We start from the raw sequence: 18,797 nt of genomic DNA on the forward strand, positions 1-18,797 counted from the left end.
ATATTCAGCTAAATCAATAAATCAGGGGTTTTCAACTCTGGTCCTCGATGTCCACTTTCATTCAGAGTTTTGCTCTAACCCTAATCCAACACACCTGAACAAGCCAATCAAGATCTTCAGGATGACTAGAAAGTTATAGGCAGGTGAGTTTGATCAAGATTGGAGCTAAACTCTGCAGGAAAATGGGCCTCGGGGGCCAGAGTTGAGAACCCCTGCAATAAACAATGTTGTTAAAATGAAATATTACTTAAGGAACCCTAATATTCATAAATAATAATAATATTAATAATAATGAAAAAGTAACCATTCTATTTAATTAATTTCAAAACCTTTCAAAAGTTTGTGAAAAAGGCAGTGAGATTTTTTTTTTAAATAAATGAATAGTTATTTAGGAAGGATATATTAAATTAATCAAAAGTGACAGAAACTTTTGTAACAATGTAAAAATCTTTACTATTTCAAATAAACGCTGTTTTTTTTTTACTTTCTATTCATCAAAGAATCCTAAAAAAAATTACCACCGTTTTCACAAAAACATTAAGCGGCACAACTGTTTTTTTTAACATTGTAAATAATGAGAAAATATTCCTTGAGCTCAAATTAGCATATTAGAATGATTTCTGAATGATCATGTGACACTAAAAACAGGATTAATGATGCTGAAAATTCAACTTTGCCATCGCAGGAATAAATTACATTTTAAAATATAAATTGTAAAAAAAATATATACATAATAATAATAGTATTTCACAATATATCATTGTGAAATAGGCCGCAAAATTCATACTAACTGCAAAATTTTGAACGGTAGTGTACATATTGTTTATCATATTACATATTTACATATTGTTTATATTATGTTTAATCAGTAATCAGAAATCAAAAAGTATTTATGTTTATGTTTTTTTATGTGCAAACTCTATCAAAACATTGTTTAAAATACTTGTATTTCAGGAAAATCAGTGGGAAACTTTGCATGAACTTTGATAAACTTTTAGAACATAGTTCTAGAGTGAGACACAACAAACCTGTAGATCCAGTTCATCACTATGACTACCCTATTATCAACATTAAGTCTTTATCTTTCAATTATAAAAACGGAGACAATGGCCTCACACACACACGCACGCACGCATAATTCTGATTACTTTGAATGGTAATCAGAGCCAAAACTCCTCTGACTGCAGGTTCAGCTCATGATGGAGGGAGGTTGTTTTCTCTGTATCTGCTCACTGACCCACTCTAATGCACTAACTGCACCAAATTAGCATGCCATTATTCTGAAATTAAAGTGGTTCTCTGTGAGAGTGAAATTTCTCAGGAGAATTTTCACAAAGAAATATATTGCGCAGTTAAGCGTATGTTCACGCCATGTTATCCTGTACTGTATGTAACAGGAAGTATTGGTGTATTAGTGTCACCTGCACAGGTGTATCAGGGTCCATCTCAAATGCAGGCACCCTGTCGGTCCATGGCAGGAAGCGTCTGGAATGAGGATCTAAGTAGTAGTCAAAAACAGATCCATGGACAGGAAACTTCACACTCTTCATCTCTTTGATCCACCACTGGCTGAACTCAGCCCGATAGTCATGGAGCTGGGAGATCAAAAAAGACAACAAAAATAGAGACACAAAAACATAAAGAAATTAGTACTGTAACCAATTAGAATATTAGAGTAAATTCATTTGTATTTGCTACATGCCCTTGATTACATACATACATACATACATACATACATACATACATACATACATACATACATACATACATACATACATACATACATACATACATACATACATACATACATACATACATACATACATACATACATACATACATATATATATATATATATATATATATATATATATATATATGGGGTGTCCAAACTTATGCACCCTGTATTTTAAGGAAGAACATTTATTTATTTACGATACATTACGACACAGAAAATTGGTGTCCTCAAAGGTTGGATTTTTCCTAATTTTTTAAATTAAGGCATTAAGTTCAGTTTCCAAAAGATGATTTTTTATTCCTCTTTTTAGTCAACTTTAGTATGGGTGTCTAAACTTATGCATAGCACTCTCTCTATATATATATATATATATATATATATAGAGTGCGCAGTTAAGCATATGCTTACGCTTAACTGCGTAACACATCATCACATAGCCTTCACCATACCTAGAGATTGGCATGCTTTTATTTCAGTTAGCCTAATAGCTTGTTTGATTTGCATTGAGAGATGATCTTATGGAAAGTACCCCATGCCAATCTCTAGGTATGGTGAAGGCTATGTGATGATGTGGTGCTATTTTAATTCCAAAGGCCAAGGGAACTTTATCAGGATGCATAGTATCCTAAAAAAAAAAATAATAATAAAAAATACTTAAAAATAAAAATCTGCCTGTCTCTATGGGAATTTAACATAGGGGTGTCCAAACTTATGCACCCTGTATTTTAAGGAAGGACATTTATTTATTTACGATACATTATTCATTCACAAAGAAAATTGGTGTCCTTAAAGGTTGGATTTTTCCTAATTTTTTAAATTAAGGCATTAAGTTCAGTTTCCAAAAGATGATTTTGTATTCCTCTTTTTAGTCAACTTTAGTATGGGTGTCTAAACTTATGCATAGCACTGTATATATATATATATATATATAAAACCCATAATACCTGATCCTGAAATGTGGCTCCACCAAATGCCCACACACAGGCGAACACAAAGTATGTCTCATAGATTTCTCGTGGAGAGTCTGCTGGAATGTTATCAGGAGTTAACAGGCAATCCAACAGAGAGCACAAAGTCTGAGAGAGAGAGAGAGACATCAGTAGAGATTTGAACCAGAGTATAGGCCTATATGAATGAGAGTATCTGTGAGAACGGTATACCTGAACCATGCTGTTCTCAGGAATAGGAATAATTGTCTTAAAGGAGTTTCTCATTTTTTCTATACAGCGAGGGACGTATTTGTCAAACAGAATGGTCAGGTGTGCTCTCTCGGTTTGTCTCTCCCTCCGGTCAATCCAACTCGTAACACACCTAGACATGGATGAAAAAGAGGTTGTTCACCTAAGTCTAATCCTTCACAAACGTTAACCAACCACTGTGCATTAGAAATTCTCACAGGTTCCAGCTAAGCTCTTGAGGATTGATGTACAGGATGCCAGCTCGGGACACGGTGGCAGGAGTGGCATGTTTCAGGTGGCTGATCTCAAACAGTAGTCTCATCGAGGGGGTGAGTGGGATACGTTCATTATTAGCCAGAGTAAGAACCTGCACAGACATGCTCAACATGACTACATCAGTGCCAATATTCATAATTCATTGTTTGCTGCAACAACTTTGTCAAATTGTATGTGGTTTTGTTTAGTGGTGTGTTTAAATATTTCAACATTTAAATGTTAGTTCTTCAAATTAATCAGCTGAATGCAAATGTCCCCATAAAAAAAAACATGCACAAACTGTGCAGGGTACCTTGTTGTCATCCATTACAGTGTTGAGAGACTCAATCCACATGGGGTCAATGTCTCCATCCAGAACAATCCACTTCGGCCCCGAGTGAGAGTTACTGGCTTGATCCCGCATGAAATGTGACAATAAACCTGCCACATGAAAAGATTTACAATCTCAAAGTCTTACCGGGGAGAATGGATCTCATGTCTAAACAGTAAGTTATGTACTGTGAATTGGACAGGATCAGCTCTACAAAACACTGGATGCTGATGTACCATCTTTCCATTCCCGAGTGGCTGGATGAAAGGATCCAAACAGTTCACCACTGCTTATTGCTTTTGGGTTCAGATCGTTCCAGAAAGGCTTCCTTCCCATGTTGAAGTAGGTTTTGTGAAGAGTTCTCAGAATCTGTTTAGGAACAGAGTAGGCCTGTCACGATTATTACATATCATAATCATCTGATCATGATTATTTGCATGTGTTCTGTGCTTATTTATTTTGCTGTGATTTTTTTTCTCACTTTAAATTTATTAACTCTTTTTATTTTAATATTTGTATAAATGGCAATACATTTTAGTTGTAATAGATCAGACCGTGTGAATTTATCACAAATAAATATATAATAAAATTATACACAGAATATACAGGTGAAACTCGAAAAATTCGAATATAGTGCAAAAGTTAGTTTATTTCAGTAATTCAACTTAAATGGTGAAACTAATATATTATATAGAAAATTACATGCAAAGTGAGATATTTCAAGCCTTTATTTGTTACAATTTTGATGATTATAGCTTACAGTTTATGAACATTTTCAAAATTTCTGAGATTTTGAATTTGGGGTTTTCATAAGCTGTAAGCCATAATCATCAAAATTATAACAAATAAAGACTTGAAATATCTCACTTTGCATGTAATGAGTCTATATAATATATTAGTGTCACCTTAAGGTGAATTACTGAAATAAATGAACTTTTGCACGATATCCTAATTTTTCGAGTTTTACCTGTATTAAAAAAAAATAATAATTATATTAATATACCCAATATACTGCAATTATTTGCTAATAATCAGATTGCAATATTGAAATGGTAATACATCTTTAGTCGTTATAGATTAGTCTCTCTCTGTCTCTCTCAATATATATATATATATATATATATATATATATATACAGTATATATATATATATATATATATATATATATATATATATATATATATATGAAGAGTTCAGATGCAAAAGCCTCTAAATGCCATCTGAAATTTTCTTCTGGAATGATAATTTTTATCAAGCTCGTATATTTAAGTTCACTAATTTCACTTAAATGGCAATGAAGATTACCTAATTTTTCGAGTTTTACCTGTATAAAAAAAAAAAAAAAAATTATATTAATATACCCAATATACTGCAATTATTTGCTTATAATCAGATTGCAATATTGAAATGGTAATACATCTTTAGTCGTTATAGATTAGTCTCTCTCTGTCTCTCTCAATATATATATATATATATATATATATATATATATATATATACAGTATATATATATATATATATATATATATATATATATATACAGTATATATATATATATATATATATATATATATATATATATATATATATATATATATATATATATATGAAGAGTTCAGATGCAAAAGCCTCTAAATGCCATCTGAAATTTTCTTCTGGAATGATAATTTTTATCAAGCTCGTATATTTAAGTTCACTAATTTCACTTAAATGGCAATGAAGATTACCTATTAATTGTCATTTAAGTGAAATTACTGAACTTAAATATATGAGCTTGATAAAAATGATCATTCTAGAAGAAAATTTCAGATGGCACTTAGAGGCTTTTGCATCTGAACTCTTCATATATATATATATATATATATATATATATAATATATATATTGCAATTATTTAGATTGCGCCACATATCTGTGACCAAAAAGACTACTAATAAGATTATTTTAATAACATATATGTATTTTAATATTTAAAATATCATTCATGTAATTGTACCCTTATGAAATGTCTTTTTACAAAGCCATTTTATTTTTAATTATTAAATATAACTATTTTCATATTACATATATAAATAATTAAACAATTAAACTTTTTTCAAATTTTTAATCAGTTAATCAGATTTATTTGCATGACAATAAAGTGTAAGGCAAAATTTCACAATCAGAAAGACAGATATTTTACAAGAAAACAGAATACTAGCAGTTGCTGCATTCATTCAAAACTCAATGGATTCATTCAAAACTCCAGGGAAAGTGGACTATGGGAAACAGGTAATAGTTTGTATTTACCTGGCTTTTTCCAGTCCCAGCATCACCAACCACAAACACTGATTGATGTACAGATAAAAGCTTCTCAAGCTGAACAACCTTTATACATTATCATTAAAAAGGACAAAAACAATAAAATAAGAGGTTAACAGGAGATCTAAAACAGTAAGATAACTTAATGTTAAACACAAATGATGAAGTAGTGTGCGGAGAGATTCTTACTTTCAGAATAAATGTGTCCTCAGGTTGAAGTTTTAAGTCTAGACTCGTCTGTCGGACTATCTGCTCAAACTCTGCATCAGTTTGCCTTTCCACTTCCAAACCAGGGAACAAATCTCTAATCAGACCGAGGAACACCGGAACATCTTCCGAAACAATCTTTGGCATGTTGAAATCTCTCAAAGCCTGCATCAACACCTTCATAATGTAACAGAAAGTCAGAGTGTCAAAACCCATGTCTGCTGGATCTATAGAGCTAAACATCAATCACATAAACACATTTCCATCACCTGATCTTCTGGTCTAGTCCGATCTGCTCTTTTGAGAGCTCCAGCAACCACCAGGACAGGTTTGACAGAACGCAAACCCCAGTCGTAGTGGTCCTACAGCAGAGAATACATGTAGTTTACAAACAGGACAAAAGTGTTTTTTCTGTACTGCACCTTCACGGGTCAGTGTACCTGTTTAGAGAGCAGCTCCTTACAGAGCCTGTAGAGAGTGATGAACTTGTTGCCCAGAATCTGAGCGCTCTGAAATCCCTCAGACATCAGCATGATCTCACAGATCAGCTTCATGTCAGGAACCACCATGGCACACGGCCTGCAAAACACAGCAATCATGTGGCATTCGTGAACTCATCTATACACAACTGACACTGCGTTTAGAAAGAGGACCTCATCTTTTTTTTTACACAGCATGTGACATTAAACACAACTTGGCACGATGTGTGCTAGTTCGTTTTGTTGCGCAGCTGGTACAAACATCTTCAATCCAGACTTTTACACTGTTTTTGGCTTGTCATATTCATTAATTTTAGTCCATTTTGATTTGACTAAATATAGCATGTACTATAAATATAGCACGGCATGTAAACAGTTGGTCAACCTAACATTTTAGTTGTCCATAATTGTAATATTAACTGATAATTATATTAATAACATTCCAATAAATAAAAACGTATAAACATTTATTAACTTTTATTCTGCAAGGATTAATTAATTAATTGATTTCTGAAGGATCATGTGACACTGAAGACTGGATTAATGGCTGCTAAAAATTCAGCTTTACAATAACAGCAATAAATTAAATTAAATATAGTAAAATAGAAAAGTTATTTTAATAAATGTACACACGCACAAACACATGTTGGGTTTCCCTATTTTATGGGGACAACACACACTCATCATCTACATATATTCACATACTGTAACATTTTGAATTTTCAGCATGATGAATATCTTCATTGATGACTGAATAAAAATATCTTGCCAACTAAATGTTCACTCCATAAAACACACTTGAGCTAATTTCTTTGCTGGTTTGGTCAATTTTTTCTAAATGTGTATCTTTATTCAGATCAAGCTATACCTGAAAAGAGCTTTGAGGTTCTCTGGTAGCTCAGTTCGTCCAGCATATCCAGGGTTCATTGTGATGAAGATCCCAACAGAGGGCTTCAAGCTAATCTCTTCATCTAGGAAGAAAAACCTGCAGAGGACCATGGGTAAAATGGGTAAAACATGCCAACAAGTCATGTGAACCATTCAGAAGATCTAAAAATAAAACACTTACCTTTTCCTCTTGTTGCGAATTGCATCCTGTATGGTCTTCACCTGTACTGCCACCACAGACAGCACTTCCACAGCTATTCGGTTAAATTCATCAAAGCAGCCCCAAGCTCCAGTTTGTGCCAGGCCTTTAAAGATGTTCCCTATGGACTGAACGACAGAACAAGTCATGGAAAGACTTAACAGAACCAAACCAACAGTGGTTAAGAAGAAGAACTTCCAAAACATCAACCAAATGTGATACAGTTTCAAACAGAGCAGTCATTGATTTCTTTCAATTAAGAGGCAGAATCCTATTCGGCAAAGTAATTATATGCATTAGGAACTCATCTGAACGGAGAATACACAAGTAATTGTGCTGTGGTGGCTGAGTCCCGTCTCTGCTGGTATGTCTACCTTATAGTCCATCTGCTCAGAGCAGTTGAAGACGTACACCATGACCCCCAGAGCTCTGCCCAGGTCTTTAGTGGTTTCAGTCTTTCCTGTGCCAGCCGGTCCCGCTGGAGCACTGCTCATACTCAAGTGTAGTGACTGAGTCAGTGTTATATAGCACCTGCAATTCAAATAAGCATTTTTGTTGTAGTTCATGTTCATCTAATGTTTTTAAGCACTACACTGTAATAATGATCAAAAAAGAAGTCACAAGACATATTTATAAAAACAAACAATGGATGTTTTTTGTATATGAAATATACATGCAAGAAGATATAATATATTTTGACCCTAGGGAGAAAATAAACTCATAAAACATTATTTTCACATGCACTTTTTCACGTCAACAATTTTTTTTTTTTTTTTTGCAAAAGTAAAAAATGTCCATCTCAAATCACTGTATGTATTGTAATTAAAAGCATTCTGTTGTGGAAATTATGGACATTTAAAAAAAAAAAACTTTTCACTTGCTAAAGCTAATTTCATAGCTACAGTAGCATGGTATGTATGCACACTTAAGGGTTTCACACTTTTGTTGCATAATTTGATAGAATTACATCTGAACTGGAAATGATGCACAATCTAAATAATATGATAATACCTTGATTTTTCTTTGTTTTCTTCATTCTCCCTAACCAAGAACACTTATTTTTGAAAAGTAATACTTTATTAAGGTCCTACATGTTGGTCATTGTGGTCGATAATATAGTCCTGAGGAACAGCTGCAATTTGTGTGAAAATAACTATGGTTATTTTAATAGTTTATAATAATATTCATATGACGACTTTTCATATTTTAAGAGTCTGGGGCAATGGTAAAACAATAAAATCTACATTATCATCATTTGAAATCCAAAAGCAAAAGATGAAGGCATGGTAAAAAGAAAAGAAAAAAAAATAAGTCTAAATTCTAAATAATTTGTTTATTAAAAAAAAAAATTAAGAAATTTATTTTCATATATGCATATTTGAATGTACATGAACTATGGTTCTGTTTAGTAATGGCTTATCCATATTATAAAGTGTTACTGTTCTATTGTTTGTGTTTTATTATTTCCCTTTTCCCCTGTATTTGCTTTATAAAACATTTTCTTGAAAAAAACAATTATAAAAAATGTATCAATAATAATATATTCTGTATAGTATTACCAAAACGTTTGACATGTAAAAATAGTTCACGTTAGATAAAGATTGCAATAAATAAAGAATTTGTTCTTGAGTTGCTCAGAGATCATTAGCTGATAAGGTACCTGTCTGTGAGAGGTGTAATGACCAGACGAGGCGTGTTGCCCAGGTATTCGTAGGAGTAACGAAACTGGGCGTCGCAGATGTTGATGAAGCAGTGGTTTTGCTCCTCATCCCAGCTGTGGCGGAGCTGAGAAACCCAGGTGAATGCCTGAGCACTGCTCACCTGGGTAAAGACAGCCTCAAACATTTAATAAACCTACTCTAAATGCTCCCAACTCAATTCATTAATCAATTACTGCTTTTTAATTTAAAGCCCATTAAAATAATGACTGATGAACTAAATGATTTAAAACAAGGAAACAGAACATCCTTTAGTCAACATGATCATTATTTACGAACCGCAGTAAACATGACCCAACCTTCTGAGCGATGAGTTTGGAGACCACATCTCTGGCGTGAACATCTATGGTGCACAGGGTCATGATCTTCTGCCTGTCACCCGGGTTCAGTTCCCCCAATAACATGTTTATCAAGGAGTTTAGCTGGGCAATCTGGAAAAGTAGGGCAGATACTTTAGAGTTTCAGAGGGCACAATGATGGCTTGTGAGAGCATACAGTGAGCTTTGTGGCCCCTGCTTACAGTAATTATATCAATTTACATGCCAGAGAGAAGTGGATGGTAATAACTGCGCTGACAGGGACTCAGGGTCATGTGTTCATCAGAGAAATCCCCCCACGTTTATGGAGCAAGGTCATATATTCCAGTTGGGAGGCCAAATAAGCACAGAGCTCGTTTATCAATGCTGGGGGGAACTGCAAGTGTGTAAGACTGTTTGACTATGAATAAGAGCGGCCAGCTGGTGTGTGTGTGACAATGAATGAGAGTGGTGGGTCAATGTGTGTGTGTGTGTGTGTGTGTGTGTGTGAGTTGGGGGGAGGCGGTTAATAGGCGATACGGTGGATCCCTGTCACAGACAGGCAAATGAGATGTAATCTTCCTGCCTGTATTTGGTGTAAAAGCAGCTTAGGTTGTACTGCATTTATCACCCCATGCTGTCTGACAGCAACTCCAATCAGGGGCTTGAAGGGAAAGAGGCAGATTATTCAAACGCCGGCCAAGGACGCGCTAACCTTCCCTGCGTTAGATGACAGATACTGACGCTGCAGGGACGATATGGACGTGCTCGTGGCAGTCTACACGGATCAGCACTATTCGCTTCATCATAGTTACAATGAAGGAGTGGAGTGTGTTTTCAACGGCTTCATCATTGCCTAGTTCACACTACAGATGTGCTCTATCTGTGCTTGAAAATAGGGAGGCTAGCACTACCTAGAAAGGAAAAAGGTCTATTTACAGTAGGAGGAAGTGACTTTTAGGATGTGTTACACTATAAATCTCCTGTTCAAAATTAAAGTGTTTTTTAAGAGTCATTTGTTTCTGAATCGCACTACACTGGTTGCGCTGTATGTTTTTGATTCTCTAAAAAGAACCAGCTCACTAGATTCATTTGTTCAAGAGTTGCACTACACTGGTAGCAATGTATGTTATCCGTTCACTAAAAAGAACCGTCTCATAAGAGCCATTTGTTCATGAAACATACTTCACTGTATGTGTGGTATGTTTTTGAGTCATTAAAAATAACTGACTCATAAGAGTCATTTGTTTGTGAACAAGACTACACTAGTTGCACCATATGTTTCTGATTCACTAAGAAGGGGGCTCATACGAGTCAATAGTTTGTAAATTGTTCGTAAATCAGACTACACTGGTTCTGCAGTATGTTTCTGATTCATTAAAAAGAACCAGCTCATAAGAATCATTTGTTTGTGACCCGGATTACACTGTATGTTATGGATTCACTAAAAAGAACAGGTTCATAAGAGTCATTTGTTTGTGAACTGGACTACTCTGATTGCTGTACCTAAATATCTTATAAGAGTCAACGTTTCAGTGTCAGCATGACTGAAAAAGACATCTCAATTGTGAATCTACTCTTTGTCATTCATTTAGTTAATTCAAAATTATGAATGTGTAAAAAAGTGTGCAATATCATACAGTACATAAGATCAACTGACCTGTTTCTTATTGTAGTCTCTGAGTGCCGTCTCAAAACCCTCAGCCAGCCGCTCGAATGCTAGATTCACGTCGGCAGACCACCAGATCTGAGAGGCGGTGAGGACCACCTGAGCCGGCAGCTCCAAGACCCAGTGTTCCCGCGGGCGTTCCTCACACACGACCACGGCCTCGGCTATGTGCCTCCTCAATCCCTCCCTCATCACATCCTCCAGACAGTTCAGCCAGAGCTCAACCTGACAGAAAAAACTCACTCCGTAAAGAATAATCGGACAGATTACTATTATATCAGGGCCAATTATTCACACAAAATACTAAAAAACAAACAGACCTATAAAAATACTTCAACTGACCATGTTTTGTAAATGCTGGGAGATCCTAATTGCTAAAATTTCTAAAAGTTATTTCTACCTGCAAGTATATTTCAGAGTGTCATCTGGTGTATATGTAGTTTTAATGATGTTGTAGTTTTAATGATGTTTAAAACATTTTATTGTATTTTATAGATATCTAGATAATCTAATACTTATATTAATATTTGATGCAATATGTAATAATATAAAAAAAAGTTTGCTTTTGTATTTTATATACAAATAATATTTTAGATGTTATTATAATATTTATATTTATAAAGGAATTTTTTTATATTTTTCTTTTTAAAAAAAGTTACAACTTTTTAATATCTGTGTTTGATTTAATTAGATGCTTATGCGGGGTTTACCGGTCCAACGCAGTCACATGGCGAACAGAATGAAACATATTCTCGGTCTCTGCTGAACATTCCCACCGCTGATGTGGCCTTTCCCCCCTCCTTGTCAGAAAACTCCAGATCAGTCATACTGTCAAACAGCTTACCCAAGTGACGGGTAATCTAAAAAGCAATGAACCATAAAGCATTACTTTCACAGAACAATATATTGTAGACAGTACATCCGTGTACAAATGAATCAATCTGCGCAGTTATGTAGTTATGCATATCCATAGATAATGATATGATTGTGGATATATTTGCAATTCTTATTATAACTGAGGTACAATGAGAACGAGATGAAGCACTCTGACCCTGTTCTGGTTGAACGGTTCAGGAGAAAACCTGTACATATGTGGGAGGATCGGCTCAAAGAAGGATGTAGCCAGGGTTAGAATCAATCCATCTGTAGATCTTTCTCTTTTTTATCATAATGATATTTCACAGAGAAGCACTGCCCTTGGAATTATCACAGTGATGATGAAAAAGTTTAATCACAGAGATAAAGGTAACTGTACACAAATGAGAAGAGAGATGGGGAAGTATAGTACAATGTAAAATATATTTCCGTGAATCTCAGTCACATTATTTCAAATACCAGGAGAGAATGCATACTTTATAGTTGACCTGTTTATGGATTACTGTAATACTGAAATGAGCTGTATAATTAGAGAAATCTGAAACTAATTAAACTTTCAAACTGATTCAAACTAATAGACAGACTGTTATATAAAGTTGAATCAAGTTCAACTTAACTCCTAACTTTTAAAGCAGTACCTGTCTGGGCTGTCTGCCCTTGGAAAGGATGTCCAGTAAGTCTGATGAAGAGAGGAAATAGAATCGCGGGAAAGCCATTCTCTTTGTCTCCAGGTATTTGGCTAAAGCTTTCTCACATACAGCAAGTCTAGGATAAATAACAGGAAATCAACAGAATGATTTATGCATCTCTCTTGAAACAATGCGTAACCATGCACACTTTTTAAAAACAAGAGTTTACTGGAAAAGAGTAACCTTAAAACTTCACAAACCTCCTTTGCAGATCTTCAAGCATCGGTAGAAGATCTGGCTTGTTGGTTGCAGTAATTACGTTTTTCGTTTTGCCACTTTTGAGCATAAGGACCTTCACACATAAACAGACAAAAGTAAATATATATTAATATTTACATACCTGGTAGATGCATGTATCTACACTGAAAAAATAACAACATCTTTGTGCATTTTACATGGAATCGCGTTAAATAAAATAATGTACACAATAAGTGAATTGTATCAAATGATTCATTTAAATGTTAGTGCATATTAGTTAAAGACACTTAAAATTAAGTCTGTCCATTTAATTACATTTATATTCATTTTATGGAAATGCATTAATTTTTATTACATTTTTACCTATTTTCTCCATCATCAAATTAAATTCAAAGTGGTTAAAAGTGCAATGAACTTAATTGCAAGTTGTAACTTTGACAAGTTAACTTTTAAAATATAATTCTTATCTTGATAATAATTAATATAATTATACTTATATTAGTACCAATATAATTCAAGTAATTCAAGTTTTCAATATATACAGTATACATGCATAACACATACATATACAGTGAGGAAAATAAGTATTTGAACACCCTGCTATTTTGCAAGTTCTCCCACTTGGAAATCATGGAGGGGTCTGAAATTGTCATCGTAGGTGCATGTCCACTGTGAGAAACATAATCTAAAAAAAAAAAATCCAGAAATCACAATATATGATTTTTTAACTATTTATTTGTATGATACAGGTGCAAATAAGTATTTGAACATATGCCTATCAGCTAGAATTCTGACCCTCAAAGACCTGTTATTCTGCCTTTAAAATGTCCACCTCCACTCCATTATTATCCTAAATTAGATGCACCTGTTTGAGGTCTTTAGCTGCATAAAGACACCTGTCCACCCCATACAATCAGAAAGAATCCAACTACTAACATGGCCAAGACCAAAGAGCTGTCCAAAGACACTAGAGACAAAATTGTACACCTCCACAAGGCTGGAAAGGGCTACGGGGAAATTGCCAAGCAGCTTGGTGAAAAAAGGTCCACTGTTGGAGCAATCATTAGAAAATGGAAGAAGCTAAACATGACTGTCAATCTCCCTCGGACTGGGGCTCCATGCAAGATCTCACCTCGTGGGGTCTCAATGATCCTAAGAAAGGTGAGAAATCAGCCCAGAACTACACGGAAGGAGCTGGTCAATGACCTGAAAAGAGCTGGGACCACTGTTTCCAAGGTTACTGTTGGTAATACACTAAGACGTCATGGTTTGAAATCATGCATGGCACGGAAGGTTCCCCTGCTTAAACCAGCACATGTCAAGGCTCGTCTTAAGTTTGCCAATGACCATTTGGATGATCCAGAGGAGTCATGGGAGAAATTCATGTGGTCAGATGAGACCAAAATAGAACTTTTTGGTCATAATTCCACTAAACGTGTTTGGAGGAAGAAGAATGATGAGTACCATCCCAAGAACACCATCCCTACTGTGAAGCATGGGGGTGGTAGCATCATGGTTTGGGGGTGTTTTTCTGCACATGGGACAGGGCGACTGCACTGTATTAAGGAGAGGATGACCGGGGCCATGTATTGCGAGATTTTGGGGAACAACTTCCTTCCCTCAGTTAGAGCATTGAAGATGGGTCGAGGCCGGGTCTTCCAACATGACAATGACCCGAAGCACACAGCCAGGATAACCAAGAAGTGGCTCTGTAAGAAGCATATCAAGGTTCTGGCGTGGCCTAGCCAGTCTCCAGACCTAAACCCAATAGAGAATCTTTGGAGGGAGCTCAAACTCCGTGTTTCTCAGCGACAGCCCAGAAACCTGACTGATCTAGAGAAGATCTGTGTGGAGGAGTGGGCCAAAATCCCTCCTGCAGTGTGTGCAAACCTGGTGAAAAACTACAGGAAACGTTTGACCTCTATAATTGCAAACAAAGGCTACTGTACCAAATATTAACATTGATTTTTTTCAGGTGTTCAAATACTTATTTGCAGCTGTATCATACAAATAAATAGTTAAAAAAATCATACATTGTGATTTCTGGATTTTTTTTTTTTTAGATCATGTCTCTCACAGTGGACATGCACCTACGATGACAATTTCAGACCCCTCCATGATTTCTAAGTGGGAGAACTTGCAAAATAGCAGGGTGTTCAAATACTTATTTTCCTCACTGTACATACACACACACACACACACACACACACACACACATATATATATATATATATATATACATACACTCACCTAAAGGATTATTAGGAACACCATACTAATACTGTGTTTGACCCCCTTTCGCCATCAGAACTGCCTTAATTCTACGTGGCATTGATTCAACAAGGTGCTGAAAGCATTCTTTAGAAATGTTGGCCCATATTGATAGGATAGCATCTTGCAGTTGATGGAGATTTGTGGGATGCACATCCAGGGCACGAAGCTCCCGTTCCACCACATCCCACAAGATGCTCTATTGGGTTGAGATCTGGTGACTGTGGGGGCCATTTTAGTACAGTGAACTCATTGTCATGTTCAAGAAACCAATTTGAAATGATTCGAGCTTTGTGACATGGTGCATTATGACATGGTGCATGGTGGTCATAAAGGGATGGACATGGTCAGAAACAATGCTCAGGTAGGCCTTGGCATTTAAACGATGCCCAATTGGCACTAAGGGGCCTAAAGTGTGCCAAGAAAACATCCCCCACACCATTACACCACCACCACCAGCCTGCACAGTGGTAACAAGGCATGATGGATCCATGTTCTCATCATGACTCTACCATCTGAATGTCTCAACAGAAATCGAGACTCATCAGACCAGGCAACATTTTTCCAGTCTTCAACTGTCTAATTTTGGTGAGCTCGGGCAAATTGTAGCCTCTTTTTCCTATTTGTGGTGGAGATGAGTGGTACCCGGTGGGGTCTTCTGCTGTTGTAGCCCAACCGCCTCAAGGTTGAGCGTGTTGTGGCTTCACAAATGCTTTGCTGCATACCTCGGTTGTAACAAGTGTTTATTTCAGTCAAAGTTGCTCTTCTATCAACTTGAATCAGTCGGCCCATTCTCCTCTGACCTCTAGCATCAACAAGGCATTTTTGCCCACAGGACGGCCGCATACTGGATGTTTTTCCCTTTTCACACCATTCTTTGTAAACCCTAGAAATGGTTGTGCGTGAAAATCCCAGTAACTGAGCAGATTGTGAAATACTCAGACCGGCCCATCTGGCACCAACAACCATGCCACGTTTAAAATTGCTTAAATCACCTTTCTTTCCCATTCTGACATTCAGTTTGGCGTTCAGGAGATTGTCTTGACCAGGACCACACGCCTAAATGCATTGAAGCAACTGCCATGTGATTGGTTGATTAGATAATTGCATTAATGAGAAATTGAACAGGTGTTCCTAATAATCCTTTAGGTGAGTGTATATATATATATACATAAAAAAAACATACTGGCCCATATACTTAAATGTAATATGATTCTGAATCTCCTGTATGTTGGGCAAACCTTTACAGAAAGCATGTAAAACATCTTTAACTTTGCATGCAGCACACCAGTAATCAGTGTACATGACATGAAGTCAAGCATACCTTAAAGTCAGAATCAATGGAGCCGAACTGATGTGCCTCCTCCGGCAGCTGGTGTTGAATGTCTTCGGAGCCCATGAAGATGCTCTCCAGGTGAGCCCACGTCCTCTGCACCTCCAGCCACAGAAGCAGCACTGAGTCAGCCCGAGTCAGCTGGGCCTGTAGCGCCAACACCTGTCCGTGGAAGAATGTTGCCTGCTTACTGTGCAGCAACACCTGCAGCTGCACCTGAGAGACAAACAGAGATGCATACAGAGTCAGCAGCCAACAGCAAGGACAGTTTCTTGTGCAGCTTCTTATTGTTAAAGGGGTCATGAACTGAGAATTAAAATGTTCCTTGATCTTTTGACAGTTAAGCGGTTGTTATACTATAAAAATATCCTGTAAGTTTCAAAACGAAAAAAAAATTGTTATTCCAAAAACAGCTTTTATTGAAATCAAGGCTAGAAAACGACAGGATCTCAAAAGTGGTGATTTATGACATCACAGAGCAGTGAAACACCATCTTTGTAGAAGAATATCAAAGCCTACATCTACAACACCGCGCCTTCGGCTCCGCCCACTGAAGCGTTAGTGAATAGTGGCATGAGAACGAGAAAAGATCGACATAGGATCAATACCATTACCTTCCAAAGGATCCCAATGCTAAGAAAGTTTTTGTGTGTGTGTGTGTGTGTGGGGGTTGGGGGGGATTTTGGACAACAATGTGACTGTCTCAGCAGTGCATGCATTTCACTGTGGATTTTTTGGTAGTCACAATTTCGACACAGGCTTTGCCAACAGACTTTTACGATATGGATCTGCCAGCAACGCCACAAACCATGTTTATTCTAATGCCTGTTTATTCTAATGCCTAATCTGTGATCAGTGATTTCTGATGTGTAATTATTCAAGTTCAGATAGATTATCTTTCTCTCAAAATCGTCCAATACTGTTTATGCATCAGAAAATCAAGCTAGTGACTAAACGATCAACTTCACGTCGTTTCTCTTAGTAGGATGAAAATAATCTTATTTAAACTGTGATTAAATTATATACAGAAAGCGATCAAAGAACCCCGCTCCCTTTCCAATCGCCCAAGCTGTCAATCACACAGCGCAAGTTTATTTGGACACTTGCCAAAACTCGTTATGAAATCAATGATGCTATTACACTGCACAACGAATCACTGTAACCTTTCATGTGTTGGGAATAGATCTAAATATAATGCTATAATCATTACTTTTCACGATTTGTTAATCTCGATAGCTGTAATAGTAAAAACGTAGTAAAAGATTTTGATAGAGAGAGTTCCACATGTAATGCTAGCTATTTTATATGCAAAGATGTCAGCCAATCACAGCAGTGGGCGTTTACACTGAAGTCTCACAGCAGACACGCCCCTTCAAGCAGAGCATTCAAATCAGAGGCTAAAATCAGGCTAGGAAAAATGTATTTTATTTGTAAATTATGACATTTTTTTATGTAAAAATCATACTAACATTATAAGGGCACCCCAGGAAACATTATAAAATAATAAAATAATCCAGTTCATGACCCCTTTAACTTTTATGATCTTGTGTTTCAGATTTATCTGAATCGCTCCTCCTTGACAGCTTAAACTCATCTGGGAAGGTTTCTCACTAGATGTCGGAACATGGCTTCAGTGATTAAGCCTCCCATTTACACACAAGAGCATGAGGGAGAAACTGGAAGCACATTCTCTAGATAGAATGTCATTGTATGCATTAAGATTAGCCTTCAAATATATTACTGGAATAGCCAAATCAAAGTCCTATTCACACCAAGTCCAAAAATGCTTTGTGCATTAGTATGTATTGATTTAAACTGAAAAAACTTCACAATGATTATGAGGCCCTTTTTATTTGCACAGATGCCAAACAATTCAAGATAACTGAACATTTTTTGTTTGTTTGTTTGTTTGTTTGATTGTTTGTTTTTGTGGTTACACTTTATTTTGATAGTCCACTTCAGACATTATACTAACTATAAGTAACATTGCAACTACATGTCAACTAGCAGTCATTAGAGTATTAGTGGACTGGTAGGTTTAGGGTTAGTCGAAATAGTTGACATAGTTGCAAAGTTATTTATAGTCAATAGAATGTCTGTTGGGGAGCATCACAATAAAGTGTTAGCAGATATTAAGCAGACAGTCTACTAATACTCTATGATTGCTAATT

At 36.0% G+C, this 18,797-nt stretch overlaps 1 protein-coding gene across 1 annotated transcript in view; it reads right to left on the reverse strand.

Moving 5' to 3' along the window:
* LOC308704514 (dynein axonemal heavy chain 11) overlaps positions 1-18,797 on the reverse strand; it is a gene marked incomplete at its 5' end in the record, with an annotated part of 86,182 nt that overhangs the window by 51,808 nt on the left and 15,577 nt on the right. The window contains 20 exons of the mRNA XM_081388885.1: positions 1,422-1,595; positions 2,683-2,814; positions 2,899-3,049; positions 3,135-3,283; positions 3,485-3,612; positions 3,739-3,871; positions 5,792-5,869; positions 5,993-6,187; positions 6,280-6,372; positions 6,451-6,589; positions 7,358-7,474; positions 7,559-7,704; positions 7,951-8,107; positions 9,237-9,397; positions 9,594-9,725; positions 11,251-11,484; positions 11,970-12,119; positions 12,774-12,900; positions 13,025-13,116; positions 16,618-16,842. Of these exons, the coding sequence (XP_081245011.1) occupies positions 1,422-1,595; positions 2,683-2,814; positions 2,899-3,049; positions 3,135-3,283; positions 3,485-3,612; positions 3,739-3,871; positions 5,792-5,869; positions 5,993-6,187; positions 6,280-6,372; positions 6,451-6,589; positions 7,358-7,474; positions 7,559-7,704; positions 7,951-8,107; positions 9,237-9,397; positions 9,594-9,725; positions 11,251-11,484; positions 11,970-12,119; positions 12,774-12,900; positions 13,025-13,116; positions 16,618-16,842 (2,913 nt within the window). The remainder of the gene's footprint in view (positions 1-1,421; positions 1,596-2,682; positions 2,815-2,898; positions 3,050-3,134; positions 3,284-3,484; positions 3,613-3,738; positions 3,872-5,791; positions 5,870-5,992; positions 6,188-6,279; positions 6,373-6,450; positions 6,590-7,357; positions 7,475-7,558; positions 7,705-7,950; positions 8,108-9,236; positions 9,398-9,593; positions 9,726-11,250; positions 11,485-11,969; positions 12,120-12,773; positions 12,901-13,024; positions 13,117-16,617; positions 16,843-18,797) is intronic.

Source organism: Scardinius erythrophthalmus (genome assembly GCF_964197995.2).
Source record: "Scardinius erythrophthalmus genome assembly, chromosome: 16".
Classification (NCBI taxonomy): domain Eukaryota; kingdom Metazoa; phylum Chordata; class Actinopteri; order Cypriniformes; family Leuciscidae; genus Scardinius; species Scardinius erythrophthalmus.